The sequence below is a fragment of the Anser brachyrhynchus genome (assembly GCF_964034855.1).
Source record: "Anser brachyrhynchus genome assembly, chromosome: 2".
Lineage (NCBI taxonomy): Eukaryota > Metazoa > Chordata > Aves > Anseriformes > Anatidae > Anser > Anser brachyrhynchus.
This window is the reverse complement of record NC_137695.1, coordinates 7,120,610-7,139,020: the sequence shown is the minus strand read 5'-3', so window position 1 is coordinate 7,139,020 and position 18,411 is coordinate 7,120,610. Positions and strand designations below refer to the sequence as shown.

Genomic DNA, 18,411 nt, shown 5'->3' with positions numbered 1-18,411 from the left:
TCTCATTAATTCTCAGATGCTCCCTTATACAGCGAAAGAATATCATGTTTATCAGCATTAATAGCTTTTTCCAACAGCCATCCATCACTGGCTCTTCTGAGGTGTAGGCATCTTGGATAAGCTGGGTACTGCAAATGAATTCCCCGTAGCCTAGTAATTAGAGGTGACTTTAGGTTTTGGTTTGTCTCCACCTAAGAGAATAAACTATTTGTAATACGAATTACTTCAATTTTTAACTTAGGAAATGTGAATTCAAAACCTGCTGTTGTATCTTTTGAATCAAAGAGCCTTTCCCTAAGAATTAGAGCTGTCCTTTTGTCAGACTGATATATCCCAGTGTAAGGAAAGGTGTTAATTTAGGATCAGTTTTTGGAATCCTCTTGACTGTTTCAATGCAGAGCAGTCATCTTTTCTCAAGAATATGAAAATAAAATACTTATCCATATAAAAGTAGCATATTCAGGTTTGAATAAAGATGTAGGCTTCATCATGGTATGTTTCCCATGTGTATTATGGGGCATGATTAAGCTCTGAATTTCTTGAAAGTCAAATTTTTCCTCTAGAAATTCGAGTCCGGTTTAGTTCGATAAATATGTGAATATGTGAGTAGTCTGATGCAGGTGGGAGGCTTTGTACTAAAAAGTGTGTTGTTAAATAAGGGTCCGCAGCATTTCAAACTCGAACATACAAAACTTCAGAGAATCCTGTAGTTCTGCAGTTGTTTGTTTTGAGCGTTTTGATTAAGTGTTAAAAATAACTCTCTCACCCAAACTCTTGGCTCCTCTTTTGCAACGTATAGGCCAAGGTTATCATGAACATAATTCCCATTTTTTCTACTTTGAGACAGTGAGTGCAGTGTACTATGATGTGCCAAGTGGCATGCTAAAATTAAGTCATATGAGTAACTTTCTCTCTGTTATTCTGACTTCTGCTTTCAGCATCATTGGCAGGGATGAGACTGCAAGAAGGAGATATTGCAGTAAGTCAAAACATTCCTGAAAACTGTCCGTATCCCTGAATAAATGGGATACATGAAATGTGAAATGGTAACAAGGACGATAGCTGTAGGTTATCAGTTAAATTAATCTGCTAGTGTTGATTTTCTTTTTATTGCCTTCATGCTTGTTTTATTTCTATCAATCTGCAAGCTGCCTGAAAGATTTTAAGTAAACTGCAACTATTTTTAACTAATGCTCTAGACCCTAAAGCCCAAGTCTCTGTCTGCTATGTATTTCACTGATGTGACAACCTAAAAGTCAGAGCTAGCTTCAATACGAATCCAATTGACTTAATGTGTAATTTAAAAACAATTAGTGGTAATAACAAATGGTTTTAATTTAATTTCTGTATTGCTTTCCGTGCACGTTGTGATAACGCTTCAATTACTTTTTTTTTCTCCTTCCAGATTAGCCTTGGCACAAGTGACACATTGTTTCTGTGGATCCAGGAACCGACTCCTGCCTTAGAAGGTCATATCCTCTGCAATCCTGTTGATTCGCAAACGTTTATGGCACTTTTATGGTAATACCATTTTTTTTTGTACATCTGGGACCAATAACATAATTCTTTCTTTGTATTAGTGGTTTATTTCTTTTGCAAAACGTTAATGAAAAGAATGTTCAGCATTCTGTACGGTATATGGCAACCTATTGCTGAAACATCTGCATCAAGATTATGGCATTCCCGTTGTTCAGTGTGGGTAACTGCAGAGTTGTGAAGGATAAATTCTCATGGCGATAAAAAGACAAAATTATTTTTATGTATACATAGGGCCAGTTCGCTGTGAATCGAAGGTAATATATTTAATGTACAGGAGTAGCAGTCTTCTGAAATGTAATAATCTGAAATGTCAGAAGCTTGACCGGGCTGTGTAACTTCGGTGCTCTTCTAGTGGTCCAGAGGGGACATAATGGGGCAGGTGAAGACTTCCTTTTCATAGACGAGTATAATCAGTGCTGTTCAGGGACATATTAGACTGCGCATGTGGAAAATACTGAGATCTCAAGAAACCCAGCTGACAGAATGATTCTCCTGGTAGCTTTTGGCTGCTGTGATGTGGGAATGGTTTGGCCCCTTGCCAGCCAAGTAGGTGGAAGGAAGGCCTGAAGCTGCGCTGTCCCTCACTGAGTCCCTGTGTTCACCAGAAAAGCTTCCAAAAGAAGTCAGAGGCAAATATTTACACAATACACAGATACATTTAGTGTCTAAATCCCTGGGATTGCACAGAGCACAGCACAGCAGTTATTGGCAGGAATGGGTAGGGCTGTTCCTCGGGAAGGCTTTCGGAAGTGGACAGCACTTCTGTAACAGGCCTGTTAATTACGAGTGTGCACATAAAACCCTCTTAAGGACTTAAGAGGGATTATTATTTTTTCCCCTGCTTGGACTGTCTCTTATAAGTCACAGTAGTAATATTGTTTCAATTATTACAAATGATCAGATCTATAAGGTAGCATTTTCCGAAGCGGAGATTTGATGGCATTAGTGATTAACTCACCCCATTCCCTGTGGATCCTGAGATTACCTCGTATCTCTAACACTACAACATCAAACTGTAGGTGATTGTAACTGAAAACTTCAACAGAGCTCAAATCTGCCTTTTAGCTGTGATGTTGAGCCTTACCTTTACGGTGAAAGGATGCTGTAGATGACAGTGGGAACTGTGTTGTGAAGTGGAGCTTAAAAGGGTGATGTCAACTGCAAGTTACTGAGTTTCATAATGTGATTTCCCAGCAGCTGGTTATTTTTGAAGCTTTGCATTCAAGTTTTCCTTTTTCCCAATTTTTCTCTATTTCCCACTGTTGCTGTGTGAAAGAGCTCTATAAACAACCTGTTTGTAATAGGAGGCACTGAGACGTTTTTCTGAATAACTGCTCTGCTGTCATTCTTCTACTGCAGCTTAGCACGCGCAGAGGGCCAAATCTTTGTCCTTCAGAACACAGGCTACTTCTGTAGCCATGCAGATGTAAAGAGTTCCTGTTCTGCCAGTCTAGCTGGTCCTGCCCTGACACTGCTCCTTTGGCACCCCTTTACTAATGGAGCAGTGTAATTAATAGGGGACTTGCCTGGTTTAGTAGGAAAAGTGCCTGAACTCCCAGGCAGAATATACGTATAGAAAACTTGAATGCTTTCAGTTGCTGCTATGGAGCATGTTCAATAATTTCCTTGCCCTCTTTCTGGATATTTCTGTGCCTCTCCTGCTGAGTTGGTGTGATAACTCCGTGTTGGAGAGTATTCAGACTGCTTTCCTTCGGGTCTGAGTCCAGTGCTGCAGTATGTTGCAGGAGTGTTATATTCACAGAGGAGACAAAGGAGGAGATGGCATAAAGGGCGCACAGATCGTGCACACTCAACAGATGCATATTTTACAGCATGTCTTACTGGCTCTGGGACAGAACCATGTAGATGCAGCTGTGCTGCTTCCCTTCGCCAGATGCTGGCACGGATCTAGACCTCGTAAGTTTTACTGGACCCAAGCTGGCTCCTGAAATCATAAACGATGTAATGCAGTGTGGAGATGCTCTTGTTCCTCCTTGCAGCCATCTCACAGTGAGCTTTCAGTGCTGCGTCAGAGTACTGCTGGCAGTGCATACGAGTGCTACCTGTGCACCTGCAGCACGGACCGTTTCGCTTGAAAGCAGTTACTGGGTCCAGCTGGGGGATGTCCAAAAGCAGGTGTTTGTCTTTGCTCTTGGGTGCAACCAGACTCAGTGAAGCCCTTGATGAGAGTGCTGGCACAGTGCAGAAACGCAGCTCCACGGGTCCTGCTTCACGGCCAGCATGATTGGAGCTCCTGCTGCTGCTCCAACAGTGCACGGTGTGTATTCTTCAAGGCTTTGGGCTCCAGGAAATTGCAACAAGTCAGGCTCTGGGCTGCAACTCCTGCACGTGGAGCTCTGGGGAGATGTTAGCTGTTCAGAGCTAGCTTGTGTTTGGCATGGCCTGCCAGAGTAGATCTAAGCCATTCACTCGTTGGAGAGATCTACGTAGAAGAGCATCTCTGCGCTGTTTTCCTTAGCATGTCTTGTTACGGTTGTTTTATTTACTTTCCTTCCTCTGTCTTTCTTTCCATAATGAAGAGATGATTGTATCTTTTTGCTTGCCTGGCTGTATTCAGGTGATACAACGAGCAGCAGTATTAAGTAAAACATCAAGTTGCTTAAAAAATAGCCAAATGGTTTGAAAAATGCATGTGGTATGTTTGTGTGTTTTAGTTTTAAGAATGGCTCTCTGATGAGAGAGAGGATCAGAGATGACTGTGCTTCAGGCTCCTGGGATGAATTCTCCAAAGCCTTATCATCTACTGTTGCTGGAAACAACGGAAACTTGGGTATGAGCCTTAGCAGGGCTGGGAATTCCAGGGTTGGCTTGGAGACATAATTTGGTGGGAGTTGCACCTACTTTTTATTTGGGTTGTGATAAAGGCCAAGAATTAAGCCAAGCAAGGTAAATTTCTAATGTGTACTCAGAAATACTCTGGTGGTGGGTGTCATAAGAGTATTTTTCTGCAGTGTTCACTAAATAAGAAAATGGTATTTATAGAGCTCTTTTGGTCATTAAAAAGGGGTTAGCGGCATTTTATCTAAGGAATGTTTAGAACTACTAATTTCTGAAGGAGGCTTTCATGAAAGTTTGTTGCTTTTTGCTGAAATTCAAATCAAGTGGGTTAAGTAGCTCCATGCTGTTTCTCTCTGTCTTCAATGGTTTTGCTCTCTGCACATTACTCTAGAATCATGCTCTGTGCATGTGAACAAAGCAGAAGTATCAAATCGTACCCAGATGTCCTACATTTTCCCCAGTGTATGTCACAGAGTCATTTCATCCCTGTTTTCTCCCACATTTTGTTAAGTGAATGAAGTAAAACAGTGATGCAAACATTTAAAAAATACTAATAAATCCATGTATTTGTAGTTTTACATTATTTTTTTCCTAAGGCTTAACATTTCATGGGTGTATTATATAGTTCTGAAATAAGTTATTGGAAGGTGAGCATAATCAAGATTAAAATTTAACCATTGCAGAACTGGATTTGAAATCATTGCAATCATACTAGATCTGAATTGATATGTTAAAATTAATTAAAAAAAAAAGTAGGATAATTAAGCTATAGAAGACTCTACTCCTTAGAAAAGCGAATTAAAGACAGAGTTTCTTGACAGAGTGAGGTTAGCACTGTTTTCATTTTTAGATGCTCTGTTATGTTGTCTGTCAAATCCAGTCTCTGTGGGGTATTAAAATGGCCAGGCATCTCTTTTCGCTAGAAGACAAATCGATTCAGGTGTTTCAGAAAATGGGAAGATGTTATTTTAAAACCCAGAAGTCAGCCACTTTAGACAATATTTAAAAAAAAAAAAAAAGTAAAAAATTGGAAGTTGATGGAAATCTTGTTAGTGATTTCAAGGATACCAGGACACTGTCTTTAAGTCTTAAAATTTGTGTTATTGTATATTCCTTCGGATAACTCAGTACCCTGTAAAAATTTGTTTCCTGAAAGTCATGTTCAATAACTGGTATCCTTGGTTAACTTCTGTGTTACTTGAAGATACAGTATACACGTAAAAATACAGGAATCTCCGAGTTCCTGAGGGAAGCAGAGTGAAGAAGGACCTGGTTAGACATCCTCCCTTTTGACACTTGTTCCCTGCACCCTTTATTGTGCAAGAAGATGCCACTGGAAGCTTTGGAGATCTGGAGATGAGCGGAGGCAGTGGCTAGGGTGAGGCTGGGATAACGAGAGTAACGGGGGTAACAAATGGAGAAAGAAGAGTGGTGAACAGGCGAAGGTCCTGTCACATCTGGGAGGTCCCTGAGAAAGCTATTAAAACAGCAAGTTTACCCGAACACCTCATATGCCAGGTGGCAGCAGGTTCAAGAAGGAAATTTCGGGATATAAATTCCCTGGTAGGGCCTGCAGATCTGTAACCCACAGTGTTCCTTGCTGGCAGGCTTTCAGAATGTTTAATCAAAAAGGTTGTGTGCGCTAAAGCACAGTGCTATTTCTGTTTTTTTTTCTTTTTTTTTGAGGGGTAATACTCATGGGGCTGCTAGGGCAGCATAGTCTTCTTCCGAAGATCTGAGTCTTACAGGCTGTGCTGACTGCCCTTAGTTTCTTAGCTATTCTGTTCAGTTTTTCTGTTCTCATTTTCTTTTTTTTTTTGTCTCTTTTTTTTGAATATCTTTTCTGACCAACTTGCCATCAACACAAGGGAAATCTTTTTCTCACTTTTTGTCTAGCTGCCTGCAAAGCGTTACTGTATTTCTTTAGATCTCATCAAAATTATTCAGAGACCGGCTCTGCTTCATGACTTAAAATATCTGATGCTCTCTAATAAACTCATGAAATCTTATCCAGTGCATGAAGTGTTCCCCTATTCCTGTACTCTTCTTACTAACCTTTCACTTTTTCCATTTTTTTCTTTCACTCTTGCACATAATTTATTGAAACTATTTCTGAGATGTTATATATTATCTTATTACTATATTACTTGCATGTGTGCATGTTTTGGTGGGCATGTGCTTTTTTGTAGACTTGTCTTTTATTATATTGTTTGGATTTCTAATGAAGTATTAGAGGCATTGAGCCAGATATGTTTAAGATCCTCTTATTTTGTGAACTGAAAGTAATTAAATTTAGTAAGTATCTGGACTGAAATGAGTTAAGAAACAAGCTGTGCGGTGTCTCAAATGTCTTTCCAAATATATGACATGCATTTATTATCATTTTAGCTGTGTGCTGAAATAAGATTACAACTTTGGGCTAGGAGAAAACATGACACTCTTTAATGTTCCTTGATGCAGGTTTCTACTTTGATGTGATGGAAATTACTCCTGAAGCAGTTGGGATTCACAGATTCAACAGTGACAACCAAAAGGTAGTAATAATCTAATGTCCAAAAGCTTGAAGGAGTACTCTCAAAGCTCAAAACCTTTGCCATTATCTTTTTTTTTGGTCTGAGATGCTTGCTTTTGAATTTCATTGATTGATGCAAGTCCAAGGGATGATTTACATAAGATTTGGTTTGTAGCTAGAGAACATCCACAATACAAAGTTGGAACTAGAACTTAAATGTTGTTTTTTTTTTTAAGGAAATATAAATTTTTTTTTACTAGAAAATGTGGATTTACTAAAGCCAATGCTATTTTTGAAAAGAGGTTAGCTTTAGGGTTATTGAGAGCTTGGTAAACTTGTATCACTTAGTCCCCAGCTTCTAAATATTGGACACAGATAAGAATGTGTTGAAACATTGGGCTATAGTATTTCCTTTTATCTTGCTCTAAATGTGAGTGCAAAGACCTCATTTGGCTGTCCTGCATGTCTTTGGTTAACCTACAGGCCCCATGGTGGTAAGTAAGTAAACACAAGCTCAAGTACAACAGGAATTAAAATAAAAATTATGTTATGAAAAGAAAAGTTCTTTTTATGTTCGTATTTTTTTTTTCTTTTGAGAAATGGATGTTGTTTAAATGTCTGGCTTTCTGGGTGGTATTGGAACTCAACAGATGTTTCTAATCAATCATGACTCCCCGTTGATTAGACCTCACTTAGGTGAACAGAGATTGATACTATCTTGTGTTTGCAGTGTAGCGCTGGTCTTTTAAACACTTACTGCTTAAATGAATGCTTAGTCACTTCTTGCTGTTTTTGTAGTGTATGAAAAAACTCAACTTTTTGTGAGATGTTTTTTGTATTGGTTTGTAGTTCAGCATTTTCCTACCTCTTTTGCCTTTCTTCTAGTTAACAGAAGGACAGAAAAATGTTATAAATAGCAATTAATGAAAAGATTGTTTTGCTTCTCTGCAGACAGAAATGGATTTAAACTCCTGTGACATTGCTTAATGCATTTGAATTTTATCTACTTGCTTTAATTTAACGTTTTTGAGATACTGATCTTTAAGCAGCTTTTTGTGCCGAGAAATGCCAAGAGTTTACAACTCACAGTAGCACCTCTTCCCATCCATCCGGCATTGATTTCAAGACTGATGGATTTGCCAACAGTTCTGCGGTTATGGGTTGCGTTTGAGTCTTTAGGTGTGCCTTTTGTGTGTGACTGCAGAGCTGGGCCTAGTTGAAAGCTGACTTCAGGGTGAAGACAAGGATAATGAACTATAAATCTGTCTCGTACTTTTAACCTGTCTCCAACTTGGCATTGTGTACTGTGCAAGGTGCTGGTTAACTTAATGTATTCATTCTTTGATACAGGTTTCAGACTTTCCAAAGGAGGTGGAAATACGAGCCTTGATTGAAGGGCAGTTCATGGCCAAGAGGATTCATGCTGAAAAGCTGGGATATAAAGTCAGTAAGTATGATGAAAAAGCTGCAGAACTAATGGCACTAGAGTTCAAACACAAAGATAGGAGTTCTGACAGTAATGTCAGTATCGTGATTCATGCCCTAACGGATACAGAAAGTGGTATGAATTCTAAACTAGCCTCTTGGAAACATTTTTGACAGTATGCTGGGGACAAATTTTTGCAGATGTTAAATTTAGAAGGACTGGTGATTTAGCTTTGATTACTTCTTTTTACGTGTTCTTGCTATTTCATTGTTACTGAGCTGCATTGTCAATTTTTAAATAAGAGTTTGGATTTTCGATAGCTTGTTAAGTGAAAAGAAGAACAGCCTTCTGCCTGAAGCACAAGACCGTAACTCTGAAAATCTGAAATCTATGTTCAGTTCCTGGACCTGCCATAAAATGGTCACTTACCTCTTCACCATAGTTTTCTGTTAATAAAGCAGAAGCCCTTTCTCTGTCTTGTGATTTAGAAAGTAAGACATCCTGCTCCCCAGAATTAATAATATAGTTTTTAGCACATTGAAACAGCAAAATAGGCTAGCATTTTACTTAAATAAGTGTGATGTGAAATTCTAGGAAAAAAAAATAGGAGATCTGGTAAGCTGTTTTGTTGGATTTGTCTGCCAGTATGTCAGCCAGTGGCATCTTAAAAACATTGAATTACCTTTTCTTGATGGCTTTTTGAAATCATATGACTTTACAAAATAAAATGTTGGTTATTTATGTAATTTACAAGCCAATCCTGACCTAATGCTTGGAGCCATTTATTTGCTTGAATCTCTTACTTTTATTCATAACCATGAAAGACAGTGCTTTTTTTTTTGTTTGTTTGTTTGTGAAGAGAGAACTCCAGGAGCTGCAAGTTAAGAAAATATAGAGACACTGGAACAAATCACAAGGCGTGGCAACACCACCTCATAAATTTACACTGTAAAGATTTTCCTGTTACGTGTTTTCTTATATACTTGAAACAGTATTTAATTGAGGAGGTTATTTATGGAGACAGAGATTCAAATACATCATGTTTAAAATACCCGTTTATCCTTCAATCGTAGATTCTGCTGTACCAAAAGATTGGCTTATATAGGCTAGAAAGCTCATGGCTGAAGAGGATACATTTGTAATTTTTAAATGGTCAGGGGTTAGACAAACACCAGAGTAGGAGGAGAATGATTTAAGATACCAGGCAACTCTGACACAGAAACAAATGGGTAGAAATGATCTGTAAATACATTTAAGCTTAGTAGAACATGTTAAAACCTAACTAGTTTTAGGATGTGGCTTCATAAAATAAAGAAAATTCTAGAGCTTTATTTTTTTAGTGTTGTAGGTATCTACAGCAAAAAGGAGATGGGTGTGATTGCATTGTATTCCTGTAGTTTCCTTGGAACCTTGTATGCTTTTGTTTTGTTTCATCCCCAAGGGTCTAGCTATTTGGTAACTAACAGATGAGTTGCTTTAAGAAAGAACTGCTGTACGTAGTGTAGGCTGGATACATCTCCCACTTTTCCTTAGTGGTATTATTTAAATGTCATATTCTGTTGTTTGTGTGGTGGTGGCAGGCTTACATCTGCATTTGTTGTGTGACAGCTCTGAAAACAGGGTGTGTTCTGAACGTGTTTCAGGGTACGGATGAGCATTGTGGGAATTACTCTGATATTACCAGACTTTCTCTTGTTTAATAGCTGCTCTGTGTCAGGCTGCTTTTTTGTTTTTAATGTGATTTAAAAGCTTATTTATCATTTGGATGAAAGATACAGTCAGGACCCTTGTGTTTATTCAATTCCTGTTAGGCTTTGTCTATATGGGCAATTTATTTTTTCCAGAAATCAAGATTTGCATTCAAAAATATAAGTACAGCAGTGTAAACCTTTTGTGTGTGTTTGTTTGTTTGTTTGTTGTTTTCACCAATAAGAGAATACAGTAATAACTGCTCACAAGATCCAGAAAGTTACATGATGATACTTATTAAATTGGTCTGCACAGAAGATGGAAGTGACGTGGTCAGTCACAACAAGCAATTCCCTGTGGTATCCCGAGGTTTATGTGGTACCATCTCAGTGGTGCAAATGAGCCAGAATCATGGCTGAGAATTTTCCTAGCTCTGGTACCGAGGTGCTGGAAAATCCTTTCTGCAGAGTCATGAACCTGCCTCTCAGTTCCTGGGCCAAACACTCTTTGGCTGACTGTGATCCGGAAGGCAGCAGGTAAGCCAGAAAGCCATGTGCGTGGAAGAGAATTTTGTAGAATATATTTCTGTTTTTCAGAGTTCTTGGATATGCACTGCAAGCATCAGGAATATCAGATAATCCCTTAGAATTTATTTTTGGCTAAAGAATGTATTATCTTGCTAGTAGCAGTATTTTAAATCTCCTCGGTCTGCCCGGCTCTGCAGGAAGAAGTGCAGTGATGCCGAAATATTATCTCACGTGTATGGTTTTGCAGCCAGTTTGGTGTGTCCGGTACATTATAGATCTTTCACAAATTACAAATCATAGTACGAAAAAAATTAAAACAGGTTTTCAGCTGCTGTGTTTGTGCTCGGCTGTGGGTGTGTGAACAGGCTTCAGTGCATCTCGTGTGCCAGTAGAGGGCAGGGGATTCTGCCTCATGATTTTTTTTTCTTTGAGGCTGGAATGTGTGTGTCAGCCTTGTTCCGAAAATGGCTCAGAGTCACCAGATAATCCTTGAGAGAAAAGTTAGACCGTACATTAATCGTGATTTAAGGCTTTTAAAAGTGTGTGTCACTTTGCTCTAATTGCTCTAATCTTTCTCAATCAGATTTCAGGGGAAATCATTCAGTAACACCCTGTATCCTGTTTTGCTTAAGGGCTGGATAGAGCGTTGTGATCTAGAAACAAACAAGCAAAGTTTGGTCTGTGCCTGTTGTTTACATCCTCTCATTCAGAGATTCATGCAGATAAGGGGGAAGGTTTGCTGTTTTGCCTTTATTTTCCTGGATTTTGATTATATCATAAACACCTTCTGTTTTGTCACTTCCTTCTTGTGCTTACAGCCATCCCTTTTTGAAAGCTAAGCTCGCAACTGGAATTCAGATGCTGACTGTGTAAACATGCTTGTTGCCTGGTTTGGGGACCTATTGTAGTAAGGAACATACCCATCCTCGTTGGTCAAAACCATGGCAACTTTACAGAGAAATGACAGCGTGTGCAGCTCGGTGACACAGGTGATCACAGCAGCTATAAAACTGTCAGTGGCTTAGAGTGATCTGCCAGTACATGCGTTAATAATCTTCATAATAATCGTTAATAAACTTAAGAGTTGATTCTACTCCTGACCAAGCAGTCCTAAACTTCATGTTGATACTGGCCAGAGAACGTTATGGTGGTCCTTGCTCGCACCCAGTGAAGCTGTCCTGGTGAAGACCTACAAAACTGATTATTTTTGGGAGCAAAATCTGCCCTGCTGGCCACCGGTGGGTGAAGTAAACATTGCCATGGTGTGGGTTGTGTATGCTGAAGGAAGGCAGTACACAAGTAGGTGTTTGCACGTGCAGCCAATAGATGTTGAAATGATGTGCTGGTAGTATAGAAACCTTTGTGTTGATGGCAATCTGTGCATGAATACTAGGTCACCTGTGCCAGAGCCGTGGAACTGCAACAGTAATTAATAAATCCTGCCTTGTAGGTAAAAAAAGAATTCTCTGGGGCGGGTGTGTAGAAGCTGCTAGCTTTGGGCATGGCTCTCTGTTCATGGTGTGTACCTCCATTGGTGGGTTCTTAATACTCTTAGGTGCCCCCTGTGCCGTTTGTGTCATGTTTGTACCTTCAGGAATCTGATTCTGCCACCTAACTACCATCAGCAGGGAGAGGTGGATAGAAGGTGCCAAGTTTTACAAGCGAAAGCATTGTCCATAAAATCCTGCGTCCGTGTTTATTATGGAATTTACAGTTTGTTACGTACATAAATCCATCACTTGCAAATAACGGTGGTGCCCTGAATTCTACTGACAGCACTTGGTGCCTGTGTATTGGCTGGGGTGACGCAGACATGCCTGTGTTTTTGCACCGTTAGAAGAATGAGATGCTTTTTTTTCTTTAAGTGCCGTATGTTACTGCTGTTTCAAGCGTGTGAAAATGCATCTTGCTGGTCACGTGTACAATGGGATGCATCCTTACACAAAACGGCAGTCATACAGTGCTAGAAAAATGAGGAAATGTCAGAGCATGCTGGGCCTGACTTTCCAGCAGTCAGAAAATATACGTTCTCACTCTGAAGAGCTCAGTCTAAGATTGCACAAGGGCAAACCCCACGTTCCCCAATTTCCTTTTTTCTTCGGGTGATGTTTTCATCTGATGTTCTTTTCAGCAGGTTGACGGTAGTAATAACGTGTGCCTCTTTGTCTGCAGGGAGAGCAGTCTAATGGAGCGAAGGGACCTCAGAAAATATCAATTAGTGTAACGTGGAGCTGTTGTGTTTCATTGTTCACCTTGTCAGGTGGAGGCACAGCAGCCCAAAGGTGTGAGGCGTGAGGCTGTCACTAGTCTGCTTGATGATAAGTGGCTCTCCGGTTTGGCAAGGCGAGGTGCCACGGATTTTGGGACCCTCACAGGAATGGCTTCTATGGCTGTAGTCTCCAATTCTCTTACAAATTAGCAGCAGCTTTGGGGTACTTGTTCTGTCAGTCTTTGTCTTCACTGCTGAGTGTGTTTCTACTCGAGTTGTAGCAGTGTTTTGGCCGAAATGAGGAACGCTGCGAGTGAAGCATTTTTGTAGATGCATACAGATTAAATTGATGTTTATGCCCTATGGGATTTAAATTTCTTAGAGGAATCAATACTAAAATGTTGTGTTGGCTTCATGCTTGTCTCTTGATGTTTGCTGCCAAGAGTGCTGATGGGGTTTCAGCAGCACGAGGGTGATGGCTTTGTTAGGGGCCTTTTGCTTCAGCAAGTGAGTGAAAACAGTTTAAAAATAATTAGGGGACAGTGCCCTTGACAGGAGGTTGAAGTCCTATGTTTAATATAGTAGTGAATGGTGGTAATGGTCAGATTGGAACATACATGAATAGTGATGGGGCAGAGTGAACTGCTTAGTATGTGGTACAAAGTGTAAACACCCTGGGCCACTGGGCATGCATATTTGAGGGAGGAGTGTTGGCTCAAAAAGTACTTTCGAATTCATCAAAGGCAGGATATTCCTCCCAGATAAGTCATTGATACTGCTGCAGAGGATATCTGTATTTTCTGATGAAACTTCTGGCTGAAAAGAATGCTAGCCTGAGATGGGCAGTGCCTTGCCAAGAACTTTATTGCAGCTCTTCTTGTTTCCCACAGAGCATCGGGCTTGCGTCGCCGTCCTGCAGCCAAGCATTTAGGCACGATCAAACAAGGCTTGGTTTTAAGCACCATCAAGCAAGGTTTGGTTTTAAGCCAGTGATCTGGAGTGAGAGGTTGGTTAGCTCATTACCAACTCCCTGACCAAGTCTTTTACAAAAAGGGCTTTTTATTATTGCTTGGCTCAGGAGAGTACAGTATTAGTCTAGCTAGTTTTTAAACGGGTTAGATAAAGTGTCTCTGAAGGAAATGACCTAATATGCCATAAGGAAGTTGCTTACGTGCTCTAGGCTTTTTCATGTAGTGGCTATTGTCTTGCTTTTAGTTTGTTTTATTGTTGTTATACATATACAGGAAACACAATGAAGACAGAAAATCCGAAGAGTTAATAAAAATGTTGGAAGGGGCACTATCTGTCTTTCTTTCCTGACACAATGATGAAATGTTGTCATTGTTTGAACAATCACTTTTAATGTTTGGTCAGCAAAAGACCAAGTATTTAAATGGTTCAATTCCTGTACCCTGATGGGGGGAGAGATTGTTTATAGCTGTTCCAGTGGTTGTACTGTTCAAGCAGTATTCTGAAAAATAGTTAAGCTGTCAGTTGACTGGTTTTGTTAGAGCTTCATGGATCTCTAGAAGCTAGGGATTTGGAGATCAGTTGGGTTATCTAATAAATCACCTTCTATCACTTGTTTTTTGAGACTGATCTATAGTTTTAAATCCATTTAGATTAGCAAAGGAATGACATGATTGCAGTCCTTAAGTACCTTCTTTGGGAAAGGAAACTTGACAGTATAGGACTCTAGAGCCTTACAGGCAGAAACATTATGGTTCAATAACTGGAAGCTGAAGGTAGGCAAACCTCAAATGACAAGCAAGGTGCAGATTGTTAACAGAGACTGAAATCAAACAATGCAGCAATTGACAGTGCGATAGTAGATTCTGAAGCTCTGACAGTTTTAAGAACAAGATGGATTTTTTACTAAAAATAGGTATCCTGTTTTTAGTAAAGGGATCATTTATGCTATTGAAGGGTGAGTTTGAAGGATCAGAGTTGTTCGTTCTGTCTCAGAAATGTGAATCTGTAGGAGATGCAGTTGTTGGGAAGCTCATCTGATTCATAGCTATCCAAACATTGCTTTGTATTAATCATTTATACCAAATGCTGTTATCACCCTAAGTGATCCCCTGTTTTGATGATCATTCTGCTCGTAAAATCCTACATTTACCTTTGTTAACACTGAGTCAAATGTTAGATATTTATTATTTTAAATCTCTCTCTCTCTCTGTCTTTCCATATTTTCCTTTTTGTTGCTCAAATGTGACAGGCCTGTTAGCGAACTCTAATCAGCTCTTCCAAGATTCCCTAGATCCTGTCTTTCCTTTTTTCTGATTTAAGGTGATTCAGCTTCTCTTGCACATCTCATGTTATGCATCAGCTCTGAGCACTAAGTGTCTCAATGCTTTCAGCTGCATCAACCCACACTCGAGTTTTTCAGCGTTAACAGGGTTCTACTAGATAAGTCATTCTTTCCCTACCTACTCTATTTGTCTACATGTATGGTGATTTTTTAGCTATGATTGTGTTTGTTGGATGAGGTTAGGCAAGACAGATTTAACCTGCTTTAAAACAGAGTAGAGCCTATGTTTTTAAAACAGCTTTAAGTATCTAAAGCTTTGGTTCCCTCCAGACTTTGATTTCTAGAGGGCAGTTACTCAGTGCTTATTTAAATGATATCAAGAAAAAAAATACTCCCTCCCCCAATTTCTTGTGTAAGTAAAAACCAAATAAAAGTTCCCGTTTCTTTGGACAGGTGGAATTTTGCAGTCTACTTGTATACCTAATTCTCTTGAGACATGAAAGGATTAATTTGGGCAGCTTTTCTTTCTTATTTCTGGTCTGTGGATCCTAAGAATGCATATGGAGGGTATTCTTTTTCCACCTTTAAAATGTAACGCTTTTTAGCCTGTATATGTTTTGTCTAATCTATGCACTAGAACAGGTATGCATAGTGCACGTGAAGTGACAAGTCTCAGCCCCAGGGCTCTCACAGTGCCGGTTTAGTCCAAGTGTAAAGTGTGGCAAAGGATGGGAAGTTTGTGAAAATAAGTTTCAAGTGCAGTACTTACTCATGTCAAAGAGAGAACTTTGAAAATAGGAGCAGAAAGTTTTTTAGCTTTGCACTTAAAGACTGAAATTTGGGATCAGTGACAAAACTGACCTCAAGTAGGAAGGTTGGATGTGCAGAAGAGTGGGATTAGAGCATCCACAGAATTAAATCCACTGCTGATATGGTAGGTGACATGAAATTCCTGATCCCAGTTTCTGGACAGTGATATAATTTCTCTCTTTAATGTTTGAAAGCCTGGACTTCATGATCTTTTGCAGTGTCCCTTTGGCTCATCAGTGCTATACTTCTCCAAGCTGGAAAATCTAAAGAATAGATAAAAGAGCAAAGAGAAAAAAGTTTGCTTGAATCTGAAATTGTCTCTTTCCTGCAGCTCTTACAGTGATTGTACAGCATCTGACAGACTTAAAACTAAATCCAGGAGCACCTGCTAAGCATTGTTCATCAGTTACTACTCAAGTAGAGAGTGAGTTTAAAAACAACCTCTTCTCTATCACTAATGTTGGTTTGAAGTATTTCTTTTCCATCTGACAATATTTGAAGCTTAATAAGATCATATCAAGAAATTTCTGAAAGTTGGAAATTTGAAATTGAAAATAGAAGTGTGTGTATATATATACACACATATATAAACAGAGGGTGGGCTTGTGATGGTTTTATTTTTGGTAGTATCTCAGAATGAACTTTGAAGTTTTTTAGAGGATAACTACTGCATATAAATGTGCTTGTTAATCTCTATATGAAATGTTACTGAAATGAGACTTAACTCTTTAATATTTCACCTCTAGGTGTGCTTATCTCTGTCGATTCTTTTGAAATGCATACTTTTTAGAAGTCTTTGGAAGCTTTGGTGGAGGAAAGTTCAACTCACTCCTGGTTGTAGAAATCAGCTAGCATCTTACTGAAATACAAATCTGCGTGCTTTTGTACTTTTACTTTTGCAGTAACACAAACTGAAAGGAACAGCTGCGTAGGAGTGTGACCGAGCTGAGTGCCTTGTCTGGAAAACTCCACTTGAAAGTGCTTGGTATGCACAAACACGTAATAGTGAATTCTTTCTTTTTACAAGCCAACAATGTCATGGAAGGTAACAATGCTAAACAATACAGATGTATTATATATGCAGTATAAAATGCCAGTAATATTTTGGACAACAGATTAACTGACCTGAATATACATTGGACTTCATTAGCGTAAAGTTGGTAGCCAAAGTTTCAGTGTTCTTAGGTAAGTCCTCCATCGATGATAGAAGCTTTTTTCAGGACATTCTCATGTACTTTTTTTAATAGATAAAGATTACTCTCGTGAGCTTAGTTGGTAGAAGGTTTAGGATTATATTTTGACCCTACTAGGCACTGCCAAAAAGACATGCTTCAAAGGACTGCTTCATGCCAAAAGGACAGTCTGCAGCTGATTTCCTAAGACAAGAACTGAAGTTAATGTTAGTGCTCTGAAGCCTCTAGACCTTTTGATCAATGAGCAGAGAGAGAGTTTGGCTGAAAACAGTGCGCAGTTTGTCTTCTAGGCAAGTTTTGGAGCTGGTGTTTTCCTCTCCATGAAACCTGTAGGTCTGAGACTTGCTCTTCACAGCGTTTGTCACTGTGCACCTGGTGGTCTGCTCTTCAAGGCTGCTGCAGAGAGGTACTCATGTTATGGAGGAAGGCTTCTGAAAGCTCTATTCCAGCACATCCTTGACCTTTTCCTCAGTTTTTCCAGGGCTGGGTTACTCAGTTACTCAGTGCCTTCTCTCTCCCTTGCTGGTATCTGCTAGCTAACAGGTAAATGTCAATATTTATATGTACATAGCAATTTTCACGTATGCATCTCAAGAAGTGGTAATTATGGAAAGCTGGAGGGCACTCAGCATTGTTGCCAATCAGTGATGTATTTCAGGCCTCTCAATGGCTACTTAAAGCATACAAAACAGCAGAAAATAATGTCATATATTAGCCTGTGTAGTTGCAGCCCTGTAAGTAGCGTTGGAATGAAGGCGGTCACTGGTCACAGAGCTGGAGGGATTTTAAAGGATATTTTTCAGAAGCATTCATCCTCTTCAGTCAAGGTGCTCTTGATCTTTTTCCTCTGTGTTTATTGTGGTCAAAATTGAACTTTTTGTTGTTTTGAAGTAGTTCTAATTATAATGGTAATACAAGTGTACAAGTGGAGAGCTGCTTGAGTAATCTCTTCAAATTAAGTGCACTTCTAGTTAGATGACTTAAGTTTACCTGCAAGTGAACACTTGTGCTTCAGAGAAAGTGATACAAAGCTTTGTATTTCCTACCTAATTTTGTCTTTGAATGCAAAAGCCTGATACCCAGGGAAATGCAGGTGAAAATCTGGAGCCATTGTTTCTGAAGTGTGGCACATTAGAATAAAAAACTGCTGGCATATCTATTTGAAAAGGTGAAATAGTCTTTTTAAGTAAATTGGGAGGACTAAGGCTTCTTGTTTATTTTTCTTTTAACCTCCTTTTTTACTCAGGTCTTACGAGTATTAATAAATTCTTTCAACTACAGTTGCTGTTATGAGCTGTAATACAGTCCAGTGCAAATTTTAAATGTTAGCTAAGCTGTTACTTGCAAGCATAATCACTGCAGGAGTGTTCCTGTTGATATCACTGCTGCCATTTGCATGAATAAAGGTTAATCATGAGAACCAGGAGAGTGCAGGACTATAAACCTAATTTCC

General features: G+C 39.3%; 1 protein-coding gene across 19 annotated transcripts in view; it reads left to right on the top strand.

Moving 5' to 3' along the window:
* Positions 1-18,411, top strand: part of XYLB (xylulokinase) — a 95,810-nt gene that overhangs the window by 18,872 nt on the left and 58,527 nt on the right. For 15 of the 19 annotated variants that reach the window (XR_013946214.1, XR_013946215.1, XR_013946216.1 and 12 more), the window contains 5 exons: positions 939-979; positions 1,406-1,521; positions 4,215-4,330; positions 6,799-6,872; positions 8,201-8,297. Coding sequence is in view for 12 of the 19 variants with exons in the window: in XM_080579089.1 (XP_080435215.1) it covers positions 939-979; positions 1,406-1,521; positions 4,215-4,330; positions 6,799-6,872; positions 8,201-8,297 (444 nt within the window). In the remaining 7 variants the exon portion in view is untranslated. The other 4 variants (XR_013946219.1, XR_013946220.1, XR_013946218.1 and 1 more) reach the window with 4 other exon arrangements.